Below are 24,317 nucleotides of genomic sequence, written 5' to 3'. Positions count from 1 at the left end.
GTGTGAGACGGTCTTACGGGTCGTATTTTGTGAGACGAATCTCTTATTTGTGTCGTCCATGAATAATTATAACTTTTTATGCTAAGAGTTTTAATTTTTATTGTGAATATCAGTAGGCTGACTCGTCTCACAGATAAAGATTCGTGAGACCGTCTCACAAAAGACATACTCTTAATTATCGCATTAATTAGGTGTCGATCTCTTACTTTAATACTTATCATCATAATCATAATTAATTAACATTTGCCGTTTCCGGGTTGAATGTTTTCGTTTCATATATATATACTTCAGCTAAGGTTACACAAATTAAAAGATTTCTTGGTTTGAATAATATAATAAAAAATGTTTGAGCCACACACACATATGTTTTAATTTCTCACCATTTTGAAATTAAATGTCCTCCATTTCAAGCCATGTAGGTAAACTTCATCGAACGTTACTTTTTTCGACCAAAATAGGACCAAAATTTCCAAAAAAAAAAAATTTATTTTACAAGATTTGTACTACAATTTGATTATAGAACGAATTAAAATAACAACAGGACAAACATAATGACTTAAAAATGAATTTCCATTGTAAAAGTAAAGAGGAATTCTCTGAAGAAAAAAACCTCATACAAGCTACCATAATCAAATATTATAATATGATTATACAATAATGTATTATGAAAGTATTAACTTCATGAAAGTATTATTATTATATAAATTAGATAAATAATTAATAAATTTAAACATAAATAAAACATTTAAAAATGAAATTCAGAATTTCCATAAAAAAAAATTTGATGATACGATAGGCATCAAGCTATGTTAGAACCACAAAATAGTAGAATATACTTTGTTTGTTTTATGTAGATTATTTTAAATTTTTTCCACCTAGTTTTATTTTCTAAGATTTGCATAGCCATTTTTTACTCATATAACTTACATATTTTATTCTACAAAACTGAAAAAGTACTTTCAGTTTCTTCATTAGTAATGGTTGAATAATTGAGATTGAGAGAAAATATTCCAAGCAAGAATCAAATGAATTTAATATTTAAAAGTGAATTACTCATTCTAACACATAACAAATAATTCTTATTATATATATATATATATATATATATATATATATTGGATATTGAATTACTTATGATTGCATGTGTGGATTTTCCCATAAACAAATTCTTGTGATGGGATTGAAGAAAAAACTTAGAATAATATGAATATATCTTACTCCTGTAAACATACAGCTGAAGATGTTTCTGAATTGAGTAAGTGAACATTTGTCTCATGATTAAAATTTCGATTTTCAACATTCTCGGAAGAGCTTGTCACATATACTTTTGTCCAGTGTGGTTACCTAACCAGCGTGTTATAAGCTATCCGTGTTCGACTGGAGTTCAATAAATTATAACACAAATCAAATATTTATCGAATCGACTCGAAAAATTCGCGAATCGACTAAATTTATTTACTACTATATTCAAAAGACACTGTAAATTGATTCTCCTTAATTTATTTTTTCTTAAGACAAAATCGATTTGAAATGTATGCTTGCACTCATTTGTATTTGCATCGAGTCCAGGCCATTACTAGATGTGGGTATTTACTCCACCACGTCGATAACTATTCTTTGGGCCACGCTGGGTGGGCCTAACTTTTGATTCTTTGGGTAGTTGGGTCGAATATAAAAAATGGGGCACTATGGAAAACTTTCAGATGTTGAGAGTGGGATTTGAACCCACGCCCTTTCGGACCAGAACCTTAATCTGGCGCCTTAGACCAACTCGGCCATCTCAACATTGGTGCTAGTTATTTGTTATAAAGAGTTAAAATATTATATCTAAAGTTGAAGACGAGATAGAAACGGCCAATGACACGGAATATGTATATCTATTTTTATCCCTCCATTGTGGACAAATTCACCAAAATTGTAGGATAATTCCTCATTATTTCTTATAATTACATTTTGATTTTTATTTAAATATAAATCAAATGAATTATAAAAAATATTGTACAACGTGCATAGATATACTAGTCAAATAGAATGCAACTCTACGTTATTCTGTTAAATACCTTTAATTTTGATTTTTTGAATTGAAAATTATGGACAAAATTACCCTGATGTTTTTTTTAGTTCCACCGTAAAACAAACACTTTCAAAGCACTAAAAAAGAAACATTCGTCCGTTTTTAATACAAAATGGAGTGTATTTAACAATTTGTGGAGTGTAAATATCAATTTCCAAAAACTTACTTGAAACCTTTTTTAAAAAAAAATTCAACAAATATAATGTAAACAAAATCAAAGACGTAAATGAGTGTTTGTCAACATTCCAATGGAGATAGGGAAATTATTGTTCACAGACACGTGAACTTGACTCTGATAACAACAATGCAATTTATATTTTTTAAACTTGTATCTCAAAAGTCACTATTAGATCGATATCATAAACATGTAATAATGATTATCTGACAATCTATGTAAATCAAACACGTGATAAACTCTAATAACAATTATATGTTCTTGTTTTTGTTCAAAATAAATATACAAAAACTCATGAGACCATTTCAAGATTATCCGATCCGATTCATGAAAAATCATTATTTTTTATGCTAAAAATATTATATTTGTTTATAAATATGACTCGAGTCAACAAATCTCACGAAAATAAATCTACAAAATAATCTCAGAAGAAACTTATTCAAATAATTATTTCAAGTCATGTAACAATTCATATTTCAATCGTTATCTTTGTTATGACAATTATTGGTCTTCGCCTCATCCAAAATTTTCAAGTGTACTAAAAATATTTATTTTGCCTTCTCGAAATCTTTGAATTTACATTTACATCCGCTTTCCAAAAAATTTAAAATTTCTAAAATATTTCTATATCATTATTATTTTTAATTTATAAAAAGATATAGAACATTTTAATTTTTAAACTTTACTGCTGATAATAATTGCTTGCGTGCGTGAATGACTAGTGTTTTACAATACGCCTACGGAGAGAGAATCCCGAATCTGGATTATCTACGAACAAGGAAGATATACTGATTGAAAAAGAGAAATGGATTCATATTACCGCTTGAACAATTGATACAACGCTGTGCAGGCACAAACAGACTAAGAATGATGTGTGTGACCATAATATCTTTCCTATGAACAAGTTTTTGCTTGCAGTACATACATCTTTCATCCGAGAGTGGACATGGTTTAATAGATTAACAATTTCAATGCTTCCTTCTAAATAATTACTGTTTCTTGTGTTCTCAAAAGCTAATACGGACTACTATGTACACTGGTACACCTGCATAAACATCAAGAGATGGGTTAGATATCCAAGTCAAATAAGGTAATCAGTCCCATATCTCTCAATCTAGCTGTGAACAACAAATCACCAAGGCGACTTGCATGGCGGAAGATTTCAACAACTATGAGGGGTTAGTAGGTCGAAGAATACTGTCATATGAAGATTGCCATTTTCATGCCCACCCAAAAAAATTGTGACAACGCACATAACATAACCATGTAGGAGGATACTAAGATAGCTTTTGAATTGTGAGATACTTTATATCATGTTTTCAAATATGTTTGATTTGGTTGAATTATTTTATTGATACACATGTATCAGCAAGCGTGACAAATTTCAAATCTAGCCAAGATAGGAGTTATTTAAAATATATGCTTGAAATCCTTTATGAGATCAAATTCCACCAACCAGATCAAAATACATCTCTATCCAAATGCAAGCTAGTAGAATACTGATATATAATTCTAATTTCCAGTTTTGTCCGAGAGTGTTCTGGATGTCTATCACTTAGACAAGGAGGGGGCAAAATTACTTATCAACCTGTTACTTCACCAACTTTTACCTAAACTATCAGTGAACAAATAAGGCATAATTGTTCAGGCGGCAAAAGTCAAGCTTTTAAACTCAAAACTTACACGATCCAAGCAGTCTTCCAGCCTGAAAATAGATCCGAATAGTGTTGAGCACATGAATATTATGTGCTCTCACAACAAAAACGTTCATGAAGGCAATGGCATTTCTGCACGACCAGGTTGTGTAGTTGTGGGACACTTGATCAATAGTCTCAAAGATTCCATGATATTGGAAAAAGAGGGGCGCTTCCATGGCTCACTGCAGTATTATAAATTAAAGTGAGAAAAAATAACATCCAATTCTGAACTCAGAGGTACGTAAAATTTACCCCAAAATATCTTTGGTACTAAAATATGGTACAAATCAATTAATACATAGATATCAAGCTGTTGAAAAACATCATAAGTTGCGTAAAATTCTTAATTTTGAACTAGCAAAATATGAGAAATCTTAGTTGACAGCATGTGGACATATGTCCATGTGTCTAAAAAGAGTGAAAATAGAGACCAACTAAAAGCAGAAAGAAAAAGTTAAATCAAGTAAAATAAAGTATATAGACTAAGATGCGAGTGAGGCTAATTTAGAGTCAAATTAAGGATAACCAAAATTATTCACCAGTTCAGTGCAGCTACCAAATTATCATATATAACATAAATAAGAATACCCACTTAAGCCAATCTTATGCTTTCCAAAACATACAAGCAAACTACATATTTCACTCACTTGGTCCAGCAGGCTTCAATTATAGCTGCTACTTGAGGATTTATATCACGTGGAATTTCAAGCCTTTTTGACTTGAAAGCAACAGCTGCAACAACCTTGCAGGTTCAAGAAATAGGGTTAAATCTCACTTTTAAAAACCACTCAAGAAATAACTAAAAGAAACAACATAACATTTCGTCGCCTATCTTACATATCTCAGTTTTTTAAACACGCTTACGCATCGGTTTAGACTCGAATTTAGAGCCTAAATCTGATAAACCAATTGCCACCTAGTAATTATATTGGCCACCTTTTACATATCCCAGTGTATAAAAGCTTGGAGCCCAATTCAACTTCAAAATAATTTAACAGAAGCTATCCTAGCAGTTGAATTTATGTTCCCAGTGTAATATTACAATGTGATGCATTACACTCAAATGCCGCTGATATATTACTCCGTGACATTTTATTCAAAAACTAATTAACAGATCCAGATCAGATTGCTCTTCTTTTTCAAATTTAACTGTTCCATAACCTCTCTAACACCTAACTTTGACAAAATATTTTGCCTGCACAACAAAAACTATGACAGTTTCCAATATTTAATCAAAGGATAGCAAAGCCCATTCACCCACCTGTGCTGGATTCAAATGGCCCCAGGGTTGCTGCAACGTTGCCAGCTCCCATAGGATCACACCAAAACTGTATACATCTGATTTTTCATTTGATGGCTCATCACGGAGAACTTCAGGTGCCATCCACTCAGGCTACCAGAGAAGGAAAGATATTTCATATTCAATAAATTCCCAATCAGCTAAAACTAAAGGATTGTATTGCATTAAAGTGGATGACTTACAGTTCCAGCAGCAGATTTCGACGAAAGAAATGTATTTGCTTTTAGACGTGAAAGACCAAAATCACAGACCTAATAAAGACATTCGGAAGGTAAAGTTCTTATGCAAACAAAGTATAGTTTGAGATTTTTAGCATATGTTAAGTAGGAAAATGCTATGCTGCATCAAGTGATATGATACACCTAAAGCAGCCTCGGCCCTTGGATGGGGTTGAGCATAGCCTCCAATCATTTAGTACGAAAGAATTCATGTATAGCAAAAGCATGAAACAAATCTGACTTCCTTTGAACTGATAACCAATTAGGGTAAGATGCTTGGATGTACAGAATAAGGGTAGCAACAGAAGATTAAAAACGGTGTGTTGAAGACTATTCCACCAAATATGACAGAGGAATGAACATAGAGTTTTCAAATATTTACATAAGAAATATAGAATGCGCTTAAGGTGAAGGAAATATATTTAGTAGGTTAACAAAGAACAATAAACACTACTTTTTTTCTCCTTTATTGACATTCACAAAACAAGGTGTAGCTAGGTCTCTTCTGCCAAGCACGAGAAAGACATATTTTTTTTATTCTAAAAGCCATTCCCATACACAGCTTAAACATCAACATAGTTAATTAGGATATCCACCTAAGACACTATCGAACTCCTACATCGCCATATTCTTATTTCACTGAAAGAATTAGCTTATTAAAACAGCAATCTACCTTATCAATAAACATACAAGATGCAGCAATACACTAGCAGAAGATGCCCTGAGTTTTACCTTCACCGTATACTTTTTGTCAACTAAAAGATTAGGAGATTTCAGGTCTCGATGAACAATGGGAGGATTGCGTTTATGAAGATAATTCATCCCTTTTGCCTGTATAAATGACCATGGTTAATCCATGAAAAAGCACAGGATATGGGGAGAGGGAGAGAGGGATGAAATCGGATCAAAGGCTTCATTTGTATTTTGTACGAGGAAATCAAAATTTTTATTAAAAGGCATACCACATCAAAAGCCATGCTCAATCGCCGTTTCTCATCCAACGCTTCTCTTGCACCAGGTTTATGCAAAAGTTTGTATAAACTACCTCTGAAATGAAAGGTATATAGACACTTAAAATAAATTAACAGTGCAGTTCAACTATAATGACTTACATTTACCTTGATAAATATTCTGTTACTATGGACAAGTTTGGGCGCTCAGTTACAGCACCCATAAAAAGCACTATATTTGGATGGCGCAATCTTTTCATTATTGCCACCTAGCTCAATAGACACAAACACAGAGAGAGAGAGAGAGGTTAAAGGACAAACAACAATATAACATTCAGAGTTGATTAGAGAGAGACAGTACCAACCTCTCGTAAAAAATCCTTGAATCTCTCTGTATGGAAGTCTTGTTCCATGAGAATTTTCACGGCAACTTCCTGAAAGATTAAGATTTAAATAATTGACGTTGAAGTCCAGTACAAAAACAGTGAAGAAAAATTTTAAAAATAGTACAAATAAAAATGATAATTTTAGGATTGCAAACAAAAAGGAGAAAACAATAAATGGAGAACAAATTCAAGGAGACGTGAGAATCACTACTTTTTAACAATAAAAGATTGATGTCTTACTGAATCATTCCAATCAGCACGGTGAACTACACCAAACGAACCTGAGAATGCAAACCAATCACAACAATTAGGCATACAAAGCAAAAGAATTGTTGGACATTGAAATGTTCACGAGCAGGTGAAAAAAGACCTGCCCCAATGGTCTCCTTTATAACAAGATCACTCCAGGGAATGTTCAGATCTTCAGTGTCAAATGGGAAGCCGCCAATAGATATTGTTGGAAGTACCTGTGCTTCAACAAACCCCGCTTCCTTAGTTTTACTTATTCTTGCATTCATCAAACCAGTAAATTGCTGACCATCTCTCTTCCCCAATAGACCGATGTTCTGGAAAGGGATTGAGTCTTTGACAGTGTCCATGGAGCTCAACACATTATGAGCATCAGATGGTTTGGAAAGCAATTGTTCTTTGTCGCGGATCTTAATCCACGAATTTGCAGGAAATGGTGGCAAATCACGATTACTTGAGCTGGGAGAAAAGCTGTTTCTATCAGTATGAGATCTGTCCGAGTGCTTGGGATACTTGGAATCACCGTGGCCTCTACCATCAACAGTTCCAGCTGTTTGAAAAATGGAAACTTTTTAAAAGTCGTAATTCAGGCCAACAGTTTTAGTGTAGCAGCCAAAGCACAAATATCTACATCATAGATAAGTGAAAAACAGAGTAATAGAGTAGAAACAAATAAAATGAAGTTCTGCAACGAACACACGTTGATCAAACTATAGCCAAGAAAATCAATACATATGCCAGCCAGTCTCTTGATGGAAGAAGATGGTGCTGAAAATTCGATTTTAGATCCAATCAACAACTGCCAACTGGAAGATAGTGGACAAAGCCACATGATGAATTAGAGGAAGACTGGAAGTCGAATATGAAACAAGGACGAAAGACTGGGAAAAAATCAAAATTGAGAGTGGTTGCAAGGATTATATTACTTTAATGCCTGGTATGCAAGGGAGGTCTTCAAAGAGTCACAAGAGTTGTTTTGGAGCACAAGGCCGCAGTGAAAGGAAATAATTTCCATTCACGGGACTGCATCTACTATAGTTTTTGTTGTGATTATTGTGGGTGGTGCTAGTGCGAATCGGGCTTCCTTGTTCCTATGAGGGCAGAGCAGTAGAAAAAAAAAGTAGAAAAAGTATTCCATCTACGCTAAAACCAACTTGTTCGGCGGAGTGGACAGAAGATATCACTCAGGGGTAAAGAGGATGAACAATCATAGAGGAGTTTAGGTCTTTCAAATTATATTCCGTTGTAGTGGTGCACACAAGAGATGCACAGGATAATTCCATAGCTCATAGGTGACAACCATATGGCAGGTACCGCATATGGCAACACAGAACAGTGCTTATATTGATAATTCGAAGGACTTCTTGTTCACAGTCATGTGACTGATTCTCAGTCCAAGACAGTTGAACAATCAGAAGACAAGGGTATTACACTAGTAAATCATTTTTCTAATTTGCACTGATTTGGTGCAAGTCAGAAATTTCTAATTATTTTTTGTACTCTCTGAATTACAGGCTTGCCATTTTCATTTTGTTTCATAGTTGGTAATAGTCTCTATCTAGTTAGCAATGTCACGTCGATATGTTTCATCATATGATTGGGGATGGCAATCCCCTTTGTTAAATAAGGACAGGAATGCATTTGGCTATGAAGCGAAGTTTGAAATATGAGAGAATGGATTTGATTACGTACTTCTTTGTAGCCAAGTGATTATCCTATGAGATTATTTGCTAAGAATATGCAAAGAATATGGGCTATATGGCAAGAATAGGCAAATAAGACATTCTTTCCTTTCACACATTATAAGATATGATAGTGTCGTAACATCATATAAAGCAGCTAAACTCTACAAGTTTATGATATGTAAACAAGCAAACGATGAGAAGGTCAATGAATTCCAAAAAACCAGAAGGAAGCTTATGGATAAGATACATCGAAGGCCGGTTGCAAAGATTCACCATAAAACATCAAATAATAAGTTAGATCAGACATGAAAACTGTACTAAAAAGATGGTCACCTGATAAAGAATCATCAAACACGAGATTAAGGGACTGGAAGTCTGAGAAATACTGCTTTGCCAGTGACCTGAAATCAATTGTTGGCTCCACCTGTCTGAATCGCGGAAAGCGCAATGGTGAAGAAATTGAGATAGAGGAAGGCCCATTTACCAGGGAATCAGGCTCAGATAAGCATCCTGGTTTCTCAACCAAATCAATAAGATGTTCCCTGTGGTGGCAAAGCCAATATGGTTATATTGTCATAGCAAGTGCAAACCTCTATTTGTAACACATGAGACAAGATACAAGACATCTTCTAGCAACAAAGTAGCTAAAATAACAACCTCGTGAATAAAAATAACTGAAGATTAATGAGAATGACTAAAGTTAAAAAGCATAGTAATTGCATTCAAAGTAGTAAGTATACCTATCAAGACCAAATCGTACGAGACATGACGAAGCATCTTCTCTGGTACAATACTTACATCCTTTTGCAATTCGGCATGGTATGCCAATAATATCAGCTAAAACCTGTCAGTATGATAGAATGATAACGTATTGGTTGCAATTCTAATTCTCTACAGAACAATAAATGAACAAAGAAAACAGCTCACAACAGAATAATATGACAGAAGAATTGCATGAGTCAATACATTACAAGTGGAGGCTGGAACAATGAACAAAATAATTGATGAATATATGTAATCAAAACTTACCTTGAATAGCAGCGCACGATGTCTACATAGCCCAATAGACAGGCTACCAATGGGGAGCACGATTGTCCCCAAGCAATCTATTAAGTCATCACTGCTCTCTTTCCATATGGAAATTAAGTCATCTTCGCCATTAGAAGTAGCACCGCTAATGAAGACAACAAAATGTAATTGTTAATGCAATACAAAAGATAAAGGTGTTTGCTGGAATCCTCGATGGAATTATGCTCACCCCAAATGATTGCAAACTAGCTTTGAAATATGGTCAACAACTTCCTTGGTGGTGATGCTACTAGATGACATGTTATGAATCCGATTTCGTAACTCTCTTAAGCTGGGATCACCTCTTCGATCAACTGAAATCACTTCAACCGAAGAGACAATGTCAGAATCAATAGATTTTAGTGATTCAAGAGATGGCATACGGCCACTTTCCTGAAGATCACAGCACACTGCCCAAACATAGGGATCCATCCCACGAATAGAGTAAAATCCATCAGGAACTTTATCAAAGTACGATAAACAGCCATTTACCTGAAATTAAAGCAATTGAATGAAAACAAGTGTTTTAATTGTAGAAAATATAGCAGAACCTAAAACCGAAATTTGATACAGATATTTTATTTAATATCGTAATGCACCATAACAAATCCAATGTGATCAAGTTATCACTAAGACAGACCCTTGAGATTCTTTAATATATGAATCTCGTTGCAAATTTATTACTCATTTAACATATGTTCCCACATAAGAACTAATAAGAACCCCAACTTCTTAACAGCCTATTCTTTTGATTGGAGTGTTTATTCAATCTGGATTCAGAGCTCCAAACCAAGGGATAATTCTTGTGTCTGAATCTGACCACCACGTCATGGACATATGGATATTCATGTGCCAATTTATTATAAAGAAAAAGAGTCAGAATGGTGTGCCTCAATATTTTAGCAATCAATCTATTCATGGACACAAGGATATTCATGCACCGATTTATTGATTACAAGCACGTATTTATATAATCTCCCAACACACAAGACCAGCTTGTTAATCCTCTTTTGCCCAAAAATTAATCTTTTAGCAATTATATCCTCCATGCCTAGATTTTAGAGGGTGATAACAAATGTTCTTACAGTTAACTCAAATGAATTAGAATATAGCTTCAATTCTATCTGTCAAATCTTACTTTTTACTAAATATCCAACACCCATCAAAGTAGCCACCAACCTAATTCTCCAAGTCCCGGACAATTTGTGATGCGTACTAAAACTCATTTGAGTATGAAGAACTATCATGGGGCTCAGACAAGTGGTATACTTCGAGGAGCTGAAAAACATTGCAATCTTTGTTTCATTTTCTAGCCATATCTCATGCAGCAAATTGAACTCAACTGTCTTACAGAGATCAATATAATATTCTTAAATCTTAAACTATATAAATGTCGTAGAATTCAATAAGAAGTCTAGATTTTCATCTTTAGAGGAGACAAATATCTTAAATGACTTTGGGTACTCGTGCTACTGGCGTGATACACTTTTGAGCATACAACCACTTTGTCACCGAATCAAACCATTCTTTGTCGAGTACATTGTCCTTGTATAATTCATCCCCCAAGAAAAAAAAGCACTTCCATAAATAGTTGGGGAGAAAAATAACTCATCAAAGCATGCAAAGTTGTTTAATTTACCCAAAACCGATGGGAAATGGCCTCAGCGGATGCGAAGAAAGAGGAAGCGCGTGATGCGGATTCGTCAGGAATAGGATCCAATAAATTAGGGTCATCAGCGCAGGTAGCTTCTGAGGAGAGACGAAGAGCCAGAACCAGTTGCAATTGGTAACTCTCCTCCGTCTGCTGCGCCCAGCTCTTCGAGGATGACGACTCTCCACCACCACCACCGGATACCTCCGGCTCCGCTGCCTTTACCCGCAACTCGCCGCCGCCATCATTCAAGCTACCCAACGTCACCTCGGGGTTCGACAGAGAAGGCAGATAAAAGTCGCCAGAAATAGAGCTCTCACCAAAGCTACTCCCGCTAGACTGCCTCTGCAACCCAAAAGACAAAGGAAACGCCGTCGTTCCGATCCGATTTTGCTGTGTCTGCGCTTGAATCATTCTCTGATCAATAGGATCCCAATCAAATGAAGTCATATCCATCTTCAGTTTATTCTTATCTCCAGATTGAGGCTCATAGTAAGACGGTTGCTGCACCATTACTCCACCGCCTGCGGCTGATATAGGCGGCTGGTACTGTGGTTCTTCGGGAATTAAGCTTACCAAGGTATAATTCGATCGTCTGCCAAGCATTCCCATGGATTTCTACAGATTGAAAAACGAAATCGAATCAGGGATTTCGAAAAACCGCCACGGCATGGTTTTAACGCTCTCTCTCTCTACACTATATATTGTGTTGACTCCACTTTTGTCTCTCTTCGTTTCCTATTCCGTTTGATGTTTTTGGCAAATGGACCAACCCAAATCTTCTCTCTTTCCGATTTTAAATTTGAAATTTGTTATAAATTTTTTTTTTATCGATTTTATAAGTTTTTTAAAATCTAACATCCTGTGTTCTTGATCAAATTGGTCCAATCTACGATAGATCGGAGTGGTACTTCTTTTTAATTTTTAATATAACATCTTCAATTCATAGTCCAAATTCAAAATATGAATATATAGAATTTATAAAATAATCAAATTAAACATGAAAATTTTATTTTAAATTGTAAGGACGATGTTACTTTAAGTGTAGCATAAAGTGGGAGTGGTTGTCAAAGTTTGACTCGAGCTCGACTAGATCCGAGATCTTATTAATGAGTTTTAATGTCTCTTATTCAAATATTTGATTTTGAATAATAATTTTCAACAATTCTATGTCTAGACTCATTGAGATCTTTAATAAATAAAATTTTCACATAAAAGTTAGCTCGAATGAAAGTTATTGTTTCTCCATTCCAGATGCTAATTACCTGATAGTTGATAGCGTGGAATGCGAGAGATTAGCTATGTTAGCATAGTCGCATTAGGAAATTTGCGATTTCTCGAGCAATCACTATCCACTTTCTTTTCCTTCGCAAGTGGGTAAAATGCGATTATAATAATCGTCGTTATTGGGGAACATACGAATTCCCCAAACTAGTGGGTCTGTGAAGGTTCAAATATCGTGAAGGCCGATACGCACAAAGACAAAATTACTGAGGTAACATGATTCGACAGCGGCGGCTTTTCGTTATTTGCAAATGGACATATAATATATTATCAATGATATCTACTAAGTTTGAAGGCATACTAGAAAGAGAGTCGATAAATTATCAAGGACCCGACTAGCTAGATCAGAGATGCCATCGAGTTGAATCCGGATGTTACACTAGTCGAGCTCAACTCCCGACTAGCTAGATCAGAGATGCCATCAAGTTGAATCCGGATGTTACACTAGTCGAGCTCAACTCGAAAAAAATTTAAAATACTCGAGTTCAACTCAAATCTTAACAACTTCTATCGCATATTTATGAAAAAATAAAGCAAGTTTCAATGGGCCTCAAGAGAGCCCTAAATATAAACCGCCGGCCCATTTTGTTACCCCGCATTCAATTTCTAACCCGCCGAGCGTCGCGCATTTCAGAACGGAATACAAAAGAGAGAAGGCCATCAGCCACAAACTGCAACATTTTCCAAATCTCACTCCGAACACAAACACGATCTACCATAAGTTTCACGCCAAATTCTAATATATCCATCGAAAGAAAATACGTAAACCGATGTTCTTGATCTCGATCAGTTTTCAAATACAAACACAGTAGGTGAAATTTCATCGGTATCTCTTTTTTTGTCTAAGGTAATGCGTAACCAGTGATGTTAGGAAACCACAGTGATTGTGAGATTGTAATGCGAATGATGGACGGACGACACACTAGAAGATGCAATTGTGTCGCGAATGATGGACGATACCATCATTCAATGTTAGCTGTAACCGCATAGGAAATAATTTCTGAATTCATCATTCAGAGGCAACGTGGATGATAACATTTATATATCAGAAGTCCTTAACTATAGGAAATATGCATAACTATATCACTTACCGGTGAAAACATTTGGTGTGCTAGGTACTTCATCCTCAAAATTTTCTTATGGCAAACTGACAGAAGAATTTTCAGAGCTTATTGTAAAATAATGACAGGGTGAAAACCGAATGCCATACAATCAGTCCTTGAAATTGCCTTCTCAGCTGCTGTTGAGTTGCCACCTGCTTCCCCTATAGCCAAAAGATTTACATAAGACTTATCGTTCCTTCCATCTCATGCAGAGACGGATGTATTCTAGGGCTGTACTGAGTTGTAGGCCAGCCCACTTTTTTAATAATTTAGCGACGGTTTTTCAAAAACCGTCGCTAATATTTGCGACGGTTATAGTAAAACCGCCGCCGATGTGGATCGGCGACGGTTATAGTAAAACCGCCGCCGATGTGGATCGGCGACGGTTTTAATTACACCGTCGCTACTAGTGACGGTTTATTCAAACAGTCGCTAATAACAGTCGCTATTAGCGACTGTTTTTTGAACAACCGTCGCTAATTTTCAAAAACCGTCGTACATCAATGTCTTAGTCAAATCAAGTCCCGTCCATTTACAAGGATGAGACCAAATTTATCCTCTGATCCGCCCCACCTCAATTCTACAAAATTTCTCTCCCAAGTCCCAAGCCCTTTAGTGACAGAATAGAATTGCGGACTCCCGAAGAAATCGAATTGCTCATCGGCAAGGCAAAAATCCAGGTAAGAATCGGCTATACATTTTTTATTTTGTTTTTTATAGCTTCTCTGTGTGTGATTTGTGGTTTCTTGATTGTTTGTTGTTGAGTTGTTGATTGACTATTACTTGTTTAATAATTATTTTATTCTTGTTTAGGATTATAAATTGAACTATTTCAAAATGGAATATCAATCTGCTGCAAAGAAAGGAAAAACATTGATATCCTCTTTTTGTAAGAAGAGAGATCGTCAAGCTAGTGAAGATACTTCAATTCCTACGGTCCTTACAATGCAACATCAATCCAGTGAAAGTCTTCTATTTCCCAATATCCAAATTCCTTCATGTTCCTCTCCTAGAGACGATCATCAGTCTTCGTCTACTTTTATTGAACGAGATCCGGGAAAAAGAAAACAGATATGTGAATATCATGTTAATGTACGAGATGAGATAAGACGTTCATATCTAAATATGGGGCCTTATCAACCAGATATGTTGGAGTATCCAGGTACAAAATTTGGAAGCCAGAATCGTCGTTTTCAGAAAAAATGGTTTCAGAAATTTTATTGGTTGGAGTATTCGCCTTCAACAAATAAGGCATATTGTTTCTATTGTTTTCTTTTCCTGAATGATGTTAATTCATCTAATATCTCGACATTGGTCAATGAAGGATTTGACAATTGGAAGAGGGTAAACCAAGGAAAAACATGTGCTTTTCTTGCCCATATTGGTTCTGCAGCTTCTTCACCTCATACTATGTGTGAGAGAAGGGCTGAAAATTTGATGAGGCTCTCACAACATATTGATAAAGTGATGCATGCACAATCTAAAGAGGAAAAAGAGAAAAATCGTCTGCGTTTGAGCACCTCAATTGTAGCTGTTCGTTGGCTAGCACTTCAAGGTTGTGCTTTTAGAGGTAACGATAAATCTCTATCTTCATCTAATCATGGAAATTTTCTTGAATTGGTGAAGGCTTTTGCAAAAATGAATATAGAAATTGATGAAGTTGTGCTTGAGAATGCTCCAAAAAATGCCCAATATATCGTTCCAGAAATTCAGAAAGAGATTTTACATATTATGGCCAATAGAGTACGACAGATGGTTCGTGAAGAAGTTGGAGATAAATACTTCTGTATTCTTGTTGATGAAGCCCGAGATATATCTAAACGAGAACAAATGGCCATTATATTGAGGTTTGTGAACAATCATGGGATTTTGACAGAAAGATTTTTTGCCATCAAAAGTGTTAGTGACACTACTACCTCAATGAATTTGAAAAATGAGATATCAAATGTTCTTGTTCATCATGATCTTCATGTTAAGAAAATCAGATGCCAAGGATATGATGGTGCTAGCAATATGCGTGGAGCGTGGAATGGACTTCAAGCATTATTTCTCAAAGATTGTCCCTATGCATACTATGTCCACTGTTTTGCACATCGTTTACAACTGACATTGGTTTCTGCAGCTAAGGATGTTAATGTTATTTGGGAATTCTTTTCTCATTTGGACAATATTGTTAATATTGTCACTTCTTCTACTAAGCGCATTGCTGAATTACATATTGCACAAAGAAATGAAATTGAGTATATGTTGTCAATTGGAGAACGTGATTCTGGAAGTGGTGCAAACCAGATTGGTAATTTGCAACGAGCAGGAGCTACTCGTTGGAGTTCTCACTATGAATCGGTAAAAAGCTTGATAGGTATGTACACTGCAACTTGCAAAGTTTTTGAAGTTCTCAGTAATTATTCTCCAAATGGAAGAGTTAAGGCTGAAGTTCGGGGGATTTACAGAAACATGGCAAGCTTTGAATTTGTGTTTATTTTGCACTTAATGCATAAAATTATGAGAACAACAGATACTCTTTGTCAAATTCTTCAAAGAAAATCTCAAGACATTTTGACTGCTATCACATTTGTCACTACTACCAAAACTTGCCTTCAAGAATTTAGAGATGTGGGTGGAATGAATTTCTTCAGGAAGTTAAAGTTTTTTGTTCAAGAAATGAAATTGATGTACCTGACCTTGATTGTCTATATAAGATTGGACGTTCCTGTCGGCAAACTACAATAGAACATCATTACCACTTTGATGTTTTTAATGCAGCAATAGATTTCATTTTGATGGAGTTAAATACTCGGTTCAATGAGTCATCGGTGGAACTTCTTTCTCTTAGTACAGCTTTAGATCCTAAAAATTCATTTGACTCATTTAACAGTGATGATATTTGCAAGCTTGCGAAGAAGTTTTATCCTGGAGATTTCACATATCAAGAAATTGTTGCTTTGGAGTATGAATTGATACATTATAAACTTGATGTGATGCAGAATTTAAAGGTTTCTATACTTGTTGAGTTGTGTCAGCAATTGACCGAGAGTGGACGGTCAAGTGTTTATGTTATGTTGACTAGATTGATTCATCTTGTTTTGACATTACCTGTGTCTACTGCCACTACTGAGCGGGCTTTTCAGCAATGAAGCATGTGAAGACGGCACTTCGCAATAAAATGGAGGATGACTTTCTTGCCGATTGTTTGACACTCTATATTGAACGAGATTTAGCTAAACATATTGATGTAAATTCTATTATTAATGAATTTTATGTTTTAAAATCTCGTAGGACACAACTTCGTTGAACGATATAATGTAAATTTTTTTTTAATAATATATAACTTATCATATTGACTTCAAGCCCCCAACTTTTATTCCTGGATCCGTCCCTGATCTCATGTATACCTTTACTGTCTCCATGGATCCCCTGCTTTCCGAGACTTGAAAGCTCTGGTGACCGGGACATGCATGCATTTCCTGGCATTGAAGTTTTTGGATAACCGTCCAGTTTCATAGCAACACCCAGTGAATATGATTGGTTCCACACCGTCAGCATCGACTAGGTGTTTTTCTTCCCAATTACAGAAGATAGGTTGCTTTGCTGGTGTTGTAGGAATCCAAGCATGATTAATTTGGAAATCTTTCAATTCTGGACCAATGTCATTCTCTCTAGAATCCATCTCCTAGTGGCAAAACGCAGTGAAAATCCTATGGTACGAAAAATCTTATAGCTAGTGGTATTATACATCTTGCGCTTCGTGGCGTGGAAGCTAAGAAAAAAAATATATCGCCTAGGAAATGGGAATATAATGAGATTGTATATGAGAAAGGTTGACCCTTAAATCCACATGTTGGATGGAAAAGGGAAATTTGAGTTACAAAGGAGTGTCAGGGACAGAATGGGAGTAGGGGAAAGGGATTGAATTTATTGGCCATTTCAAATGGGCTTTCATTTGTACAACCAGATGTTCATATAAGCAACCAACCATGAGAAAGAAAAGGCGAGTATTCTACAACCAAAAGTAAACACATCACATGTAATTTAGTTTTTTATTACTGGACGTATTTCAAAATATAACAAAATTTTTTTATGATATTATTTTATAGGTCAATTTTGTAAGAATAATATCCAATCTGACTCATTAAAATATTACATTTATGTCAAAAATATTGATGAAGTCGACATGTCTCACAGACATACAGACATAGATCCGTGAATAAAATCACTCTTCAAATATATTGATTTCAAGTCACTTGACTTAGATGCATAAATTGAAGAGAAATTAAGATTAACTCCTTACCAAGTTTTATAGTCTAAGAGTAATAATTGCAGTGAATTTCAAACAAACTTAAAAGATGCATATCATCCGAAATATATTCACCATGAATCCAAATTCATCCGTCCAAATCAAATTCAGGTCTTCAGAAAAAGGGGTCATATTAATTTTATTAAAGTAAAAAAGATGTACAAATGATATGGGTAAATAAACACAAATACAGCCTTTTAGCCTGAGGTGTCCAACTTTTAGCATGTGCAATCCTGCAACATATATGTTGTTTCTGCAATTGCATTGAATTGCATATAATTGCTCACAGTTGATCATAATTGAAAATACGTGGATAAATAGCGTGTCCACATGTGTGTGTATATATATAGGGGCAATCCCTTCATTAATAATATAGTTGGTGATTAATATAGTTGGTGAAATCAGTAAAGACTCTGACAGATTTGAAGAGGAAGAAATCTACAACTTGAGACATATTTATTGCCAAACCACATGGTTCTCTCTTTTCTTTGACACTGTCTCCTCGCCTTCATCGATTACAGCATAATCAAAGTAACATTTCATATATGTTTCTATGATAACTTTAGGAATATACATGACAAAACAAAGCAATACATTCGAGCCATAGCTCGAACCTTTTATGCTCAATCTGAAAGAATACCACCCTCTCTACATGTAAAGTAATTGTAAACACAACAGTTTCTGAGGAAAAAACTAGCAGTGGAATAAAAAGAACTTCTTGAAATCCATGTTGCGCGCATACGAATTCCAATTCCATGTCGTGAAGAGGGAGAGGGACGATGAGAACAAAACAATTCATCAGTGGATGTCTTGTTTATTTCATGCAAAAGTGGCGACAAAGGTGCCGACGTAACCGAATCCCATGATGAAGAACGCGATTGCTTGAACAAAGAGGTAGATGAAATAGTGGTTTTTCCCGAATGCAACGTCGAAGCAACCACAAAAGAAGAGGTAAACTCCGGTCGTTAGCTCTAACAGATGGATTCTGGCGATCACAAATCTCGATATCAGTTGAAGAATAACAATATATAGTTTCAGATAAGATAGATCAATTTACGCTGGACAATCGAGTTGGTTTTTGAGGAGTATATTTTTTTCCCAGTATAATATGAATTTAACATAGTTTAGTGCTGAAAATTTGCACCTTTCACCAATTTTAAACCGAGGGCGTCTAAAAGCTTTCAATGCAGATTTGAACTTGAGAGCATCCCCAAGTTTCTCTGTGACGACCCATTCGTTCACCCTCCCGGTCTCTAACAAACCAATGAAGGTAGCCTTCGTCCGGTGCAGTGACATTACATTCTCAAAAAGGATCCAAAATACTAACAAATGGAGAGACCTATAACAATTGAATGAAGCTAACGAGTAAATACGTCAAGCATTTGAGCGAATGTGAAACTCATATCCAAGATTTACACTAATTTATCGTGGGCGCGTCTATATATTATGAGAAAGCAAATTGTGTTAGTACCAGTCTGCATGCATTCCGGATCTTCTACTTTTTAACATTTTTTACTCGTTTATTATTAGTTTTCGGTGCACGACTTGATCTCCAATACGCCAACATCGTATATCGAACTTAATCCTAAAGTCTGCTTAGGTTGAAAATGTGTGTTCCTATAAAAGGAGCATCTTAACGAAATCATCACGGGAAATGCCGAAATTCCAAACCTTGGAGTTCCAACAGCATTGAGTATGGTGATGATGGAAGGTATGTATATCGCACCCCACTTTGGAATCTGAACTTCAGGCACTAACACAGTAGCAGGCAGTACAACGCAGTAGAATATGAAGGTGACAAGATGGGCTACTATCTTTCTTATGAAGAAGAAACTGTATATTACATGAACTTTCTTCCACGTTGAAACTTTCTGCATGCAAAATAGCCACAAATTTGCAGCTTTAATTCTTCCAAATCCTTGATTTTAAGACCAGAAATCAAGCGTGTTTAGAAAAATTAACCTTGTTTCTTATAATGTCAAGTAGCATTTTTCTGAAAAGATTTGCAGGGCCACATGACCAACGGTGTTGTTGATAGCGATATGCTTTGAAAGTGCTTGGCAATTCATTTTTTACCTGTAAATGCATGCAACAAGTTACATAGAGGTTAAATATGATCTTCGATTCCCAAGTTCGATACGAAATATCAAATTTTAATTTTTTTAAATCGCCCAAAAAATATAATGATATAAATAAAATACCTTCAAGGCACCAAGATACAAAAACTTCCACCCTTTAAGACTGGCCCTAACAGCCAAGTCCATATCTTCAACCGTCGTTCTGTCCTTCCATCCTCCAGCCTCATCGATTGCTTTAAGTCTCCACACACCAGCAGTTCCTATGAATAATTTATTTTTTACCCCGAAAACGAAAAAAAAACAAATTTAGCAAGTTCTTACCATAAATAACTCTAAAGAAAACACAACAGCTCTTGTGCTAATTGGTTAATTGTCACAACCAATATTAAAAAAGTAAATTCTTATCACATTGCTTAAAATTACACAGGTTGTTTTTCGGGTGAGCAGTTAATATTTATTACCATTGAAGCCAAAGAAAGCGTAGGTGGATGAGCCCACTTCTTGCTCCATTGTAAAATGGTAGTCCAGTGACATTTCTTGCATCCTAGTCATCATGCATTCATCAGCATTCACTGCCCCACCGAACAAACAACATATGTTTTAAAATATTAATGTAAATAAATTCATTTTGAAACATAATTACGTGTATATGATTTTAAAAAAAATAACTAAATAAAAAAAATCATGGAAATAAATGAGTAAAAATGACCACTGTCGGTTGAGTAAAGGAGGGGCTCAGGTCCACCCATTCTTGCAGCACATGGAATTGCTGCCGAATACCTTTGAAATTACTTTGCTACCCTCGAAGTTATCATTATTGACCTAAGAAACAACATTGAAGAAGTACACTGGTATGGACCCAAAACAGAGCACTTCCCATGAGTAAAAATTCGAAGAGACTATACAGCTTTTCCAATGAAAAAAAAGGTGTAGTGGGGTTATTTATTTATGTCCATCCACCAGTCATGGAAGTGCCCATCAAGAAAATTTCAGACTTTTATTCGTATTGCACGATGTATATAGATTCATCTGATACGAACAATTTAACATCTTTTTTATGTTTCTAATTTAAAATGAGAAATGTTATTTCTAGTCTAGGCCTAAATCTGGGGCAGTATAAATTTTGGCCCTGGTTTTTTTTTTCAAGATCGTCCCCTAAAGATTTTATGGCATGACATGACTTGACAATTAGGTACACGTGTCAATCTGGTTGGCCATCCAAAGCTAGAGGGATGTAGCTGTAGGTGGACCTGAAGTAGATACGAAGATCCCTTGTTAATTGCATTTCACCGACAGTTTACAATCTTTATTACTAACTCAATTAGCAAGTAATGACCAAAAGTTTTTCAAGAAAAAGAATTTGAGGTAGATACTATTAGTAATCAAAACATAAATGATTTCGTTGTGCATTAAACAACAGTAAATGCACTGCATACCCAACAACCCAACAATTTAATCGAGACATATATTTGGGTATTGTAGCATTCAGATAATATTGCTGGTAGCAAACATATGATCAAAGCCATGAACTGAATTCTTGAAACACGATTATATATGAAGCAAAGGTAGAAGTTTTAGTGATGAATGGATTCAATACCAAACTTCCAACGGGACTGAACCAGAGCTAGTTCAGGGTTGTGAACAAGATAAGGGATTGTCCTCCAGAGAAAATCTGGTTCCGGTTGGAAATCAGCATCAAAGATTGCCACAAAATCGCAATCTTTCACGTAGGAATGCTCAAGCCCCTGTTTCAATGCTCCAGCTTTGTACCCATTCCTGTTGTCTCGAATCTCGTATTTAATGTTGACCCCTTTGCTTGCCCATCTTTGGCACTCCATTTCCACCATGTTCTGTCCAATATTCAAGAACACAAAACCAGAGAAAAAATGGAATGAAAATGAGATCAAGTTTATTAGTGCTTGAAATGAAATGTGTTGAGTTTACTTTGATAATGGGGTCGGTTGAATCATCAAGGACTTGGACTATGATACGATCCGACGGCCAAGAAAGCCCACATGCAGCTCCAATGGAGAGCTGGTACACCTGTGTAAGTAACATGCAATCAAATTACTCTGTAAAAGTTGAAATAAATCAATGCAGTATTGTTTTGAATGTGAAGGAGAAGAAAAATGACCTCTTTTTCATTGTACATTGGTATTTGAATAAGAACCATGGGGTAAGCTGAATTCCCAAGCTCCAAATCTTCCTTTAATGGCTCCCATTTGTAGCGTTGCTCAGGTTTTCTACCAAACAGTTTCACAAAAGTGATGACGATTGCCATATACACTCTCTCGATGAACAACATGACAGACATTGTTAAACACAAGAAAACAGCTATTTTGAGCAGAGGAACGATCAATGGCGCCTTGATCTGTCCCCATATTATCATCAATTGTTCGGTGATGTCGTCTCTTGCACCTGAAAATGTTTCGGGCAGAAGAGTTGTGGAGGAAAGCTTGTCCATTTCAAAACTTTTACTTGCTCTGTTTCAGGGAAAAAAACAGTGGCGGGTTTTGCGGGAAAAAAATGAGGAGATGTTGGGGGTATAAATACCCTTTCTTTTCTGTATTTCTGCTTTGCGAAAAGTGCAAGAATAGTTCTTTTGATTTTGCTTATGGGCGACGCAAAATCATAAGAAACAGAGCTGGAATGTCAGAAAACACTTGCTCAAAATTCCAACCCCAAAAGACTACACACAAGAAACTTAACACAGACAGAGAAATACAGTTCTTATTATTCCATTGTTTCTCCTAGCTTTTGCGTTTTTCACCAAGAAAATGAACAAAAGAAAAAGAAGTTTTTCTGCCCACTCGATCACAGTCAGGACAATGTAGCTTCTAGTATCAATATAGAAAGGAAAAATAACAGAGCAATAATGAGAGACAAGGGTGAGAGGTGCAGTGAGAAGAGAGAAGATCTCCCTTTTATAGAAGCTCCAATTTGGGGTTTTTTTTTTCCAATTAACTTTTTCTTTTTTATTTTAAATTTATTTTTCCCACATAAGTTTCCAACTACAAAATAAACGACGTGCGATTTACAGACTAGCATGACAAGAACTTTTCAACATCCAATGCCCCCGCCGCCCGCCGGTTAAAATCTCCGGCCAAAATATTAGGTGCATCATGATATATATTATATTGATATAGTGTGTACTGTTTGGAAAGTAAAACCCAAAATCAATATAATTAACGGTTTATTTGATCTTACCCATGTGTGTATTGTCTCCATGATAGGATGGATGACCAAGATTTGCTCTTGCATATGTATGATCCACTTTTTTTTTTAAATTGTATGTGTGACAAGATCTTATCCGTTGAAATGAAGTGAAAGTAGTGCCCACGTAATTGAATATATTTATTTTTTTGGAGATTGGGTGATAATATTTATTCTATTAATCATCTCTGAGAAGTCGACGATTGTCTAGGCGTCTTTGTCTTGTCGGAGGCAGATTTTCTAGCTTCTTATAAACTCTTGTAGAATCCCCACTGAGTCATATAAAGTCTCGTTAAGATATCTTTTAAGTATAACTACTTTGACTCATAGCTCATTCTACAGTGTAGATCCTATACCCCAACGAAGGATGGATATTTCATTTGTTTGGGTCGATGATTGTTTTTGTTGGATATATCAATCAAAATATAATGTTTGAACTGTAGTAGAATTTAAAATATTTGAGTTGTATCGTTACTATCAACTACAATACTTTTGATAAATCAACGAGCGTTGGGTCATATGATTGGTGTCAAAGTTAAATTCAAATATATGTTTTTCATTTATTGCAAAAATACAATTATTAAGGTGAGATTGTTGGATGCAATAATTATCTTTACTAGATAGAACAATTGAAACGTGATATTTGAAATGGGTATGATTTAAAATATTTAAATTACATTATTATCATCAACTATAACTTATGATAAAACTAAGATGTGTTTGGTCCGGCACAATTATTTGTAAATATGGTTTTATGAACCAAACAAAGCATATATATTATAATATTGAGTTGACGATAGGCCTTTCTAAAGCCGTTGTCCATTTTCAACTAATATTATACCACCCTTTTTTGTTGTAGTTAGATATGCCATTTTTCTTTACTTGAATATAA

General features: G+C 35.4%; 3 protein-coding genes and 1 non-coding gene across 4 annotated transcripts; 1 reads left to right on the top strand and 3 right to left on the bottom strand.

Annotated features, from left to right (window-relative positions):
* Window positions 1-1,704: 1,704 nt before the first annotated feature.
* On the bottom strand, window positions 1,705-1,785 carry TRNAL-AAG (transfer RNA leucine (anticodon AAG)). Its single transcript has one exon. It is a non-coding gene; the product is annotated as a tRNA-Leu (tRNA).
* Window positions 1,786-3,033: 1,248 nt separating this feature from the next.
* On the bottom strand, window positions 3,034-12,200 carry LOC142540164 (serine/threonine-protein kinase CTR1-like). The gene is made up of 16 exons (XM_075646130.1): window positions 11,442-12,200; window positions 9,993-10,294; window positions 9,764-9,908; window positions 9,475-9,578; window positions 9,068-9,276; window positions 7,171-7,599; window positions 7,041-7,081; window positions 6,780-6,848; window positions 6,583-6,683; window positions 6,427-6,511; window positions 6,197-6,295; window positions 5,429-5,497; window positions 5,208-5,339; window positions 4,594-4,688; window positions 3,933-4,128; window positions 3,034-3,294 (listed from the first exon to the last, which is right to left on the bottom strand). Exons 1-15 carry the CDS (start codon window positions 12,063-12,065, stop codon window positions 4,017-4,019), a joined length of 2,616 nt encoding a protein of 871 aa, XP_075502245.1. The 5' UTR covers window positions 12,066-12,200; the 3' UTR covers window positions 3,034-3,294; window positions 3,933-4,016.
* A 2,765-nt stretch (window positions 12,201-14,965) lies between these two features.
* On the top strand, window positions 14,966-16,974 carry LOC142538391 (uncharacterized). The gene is made up of 3 exons (XM_075643718.1): window positions 14,966-15,002; window positions 15,165-16,556; window positions 16,604-16,974. The coding sequence occupies exons 1-3, from the start codon at window positions 14,966-14,968 to the stop codon at window positions 16,972-16,974; spliced, it is 1,800 nt and encodes a 599-aa protein (XP_075499833.1).
* Window positions 16,975-18,569: 1,595 nt separating this feature from the next.
* LOC142540163 (glucomannan 4-beta-mannosyltransferase 9) lies at window positions 18,570-23,121 on the bottom strand. The gene is made up of 9 exons (XM_075646129.1): window positions 22,347-23,121; window positions 22,157-22,255; window positions 21,810-22,062; window positions 20,674-20,784; window positions 20,336-20,472; window positions 20,097-20,210; window positions 19,806-20,005; window positions 19,279-19,473; window positions 18,570-19,119 (listed from the first exon to the last, which is right to left on the bottom strand). The coding sequence occupies exons 1-9, from the start codon at window positions 22,674-22,676 to the stop codon at window positions 18,954-18,956; spliced, it is 1,605 nt and encodes a 534-aa protein (XP_075502244.1). The 5' UTR covers window positions 22,677-23,121; the 3' UTR covers window positions 18,570-18,953.
* Window positions 23,122-24,317: the final 1,196 nt, after the last annotated feature.

Source organism: Primulina tabacum, chromosome 3, assembly GCF_025594145.1.
Source record: "Primulina tabacum isolate GXHZ01 chromosome 3, ASM2559414v2, whole genome shotgun sequence".
Classification (NCBI taxonomy): Eukaryota; Viridiplantae; Streptophyta; class Magnoliopsida; order Lamiales; family Gesneriaceae; genus Primulina; species Primulina tabacum.
Note: the sequence above shows the minus strand (reverse complement) of the source record. Positions and strands in the feature narration are given on the sequence as shown.

Coding starts and splice junctions, on each gene's coding strand:
- LOC142540164 (XM_075646130.1), bottom strand. CDS start 12,065: ATGGGAATGCTTGGCAGACGATCGAATTATACCTTGGTAAGCTTAATT. Junction 7,082..7,170: donor AAAGGAGACCATTGGGGCAG/GTCTTTTTTCAC, acceptor TTGCATTCTCAG/GTTCGTTTGGTGTAGTTCAC. Junction 5,340..5,428: donor CGAAATCTGCTGCTGGAACT/GTAAGTCATCCA, acceptor CTTCTCTGGTAG/CCTGAGTGGATGGCACCTGA.
- LOC142538391 (XM_075643718.1), top strand. CDS start 14,966: ATGGGGCCTTATCAACCAGATATGTTGGAGTATCCAG. Junction 15,003..15,164: donor AGATATGTTGGAGTATCCAG/GTACAAAATTTG, acceptor TGGTCAATGAAG/GATTTGACAATTGGAAGAGG. Junction 16,557..16,603: donor AAGATTGGACGTTCCTGTCG/GCAAACTACAAT, acceptor TTTTTAATGCAG/CAATAGATTTCATTTTGATG.
- LOC142540163 (XM_075646129.1), bottom strand. CDS start 22,676: ATGGACAAGCTTTCCTCCACAACTCTTCTGCCCGAAACATTTTCAGGT. Junction 22,256..22,346: donor CAATGTACAATGAAAAAGAG/GTCATTTTTCTT, acceptor TTACTTACACAG/GTGTACCAGCTCTCCATTGG. Junction 20,211..20,335: donor TGTATCTTGGTGCCTTGAAG/GTATTTTATTTA, acceptor ATGCATTTACAG/GTAAAAAATGAATTGCCAAG.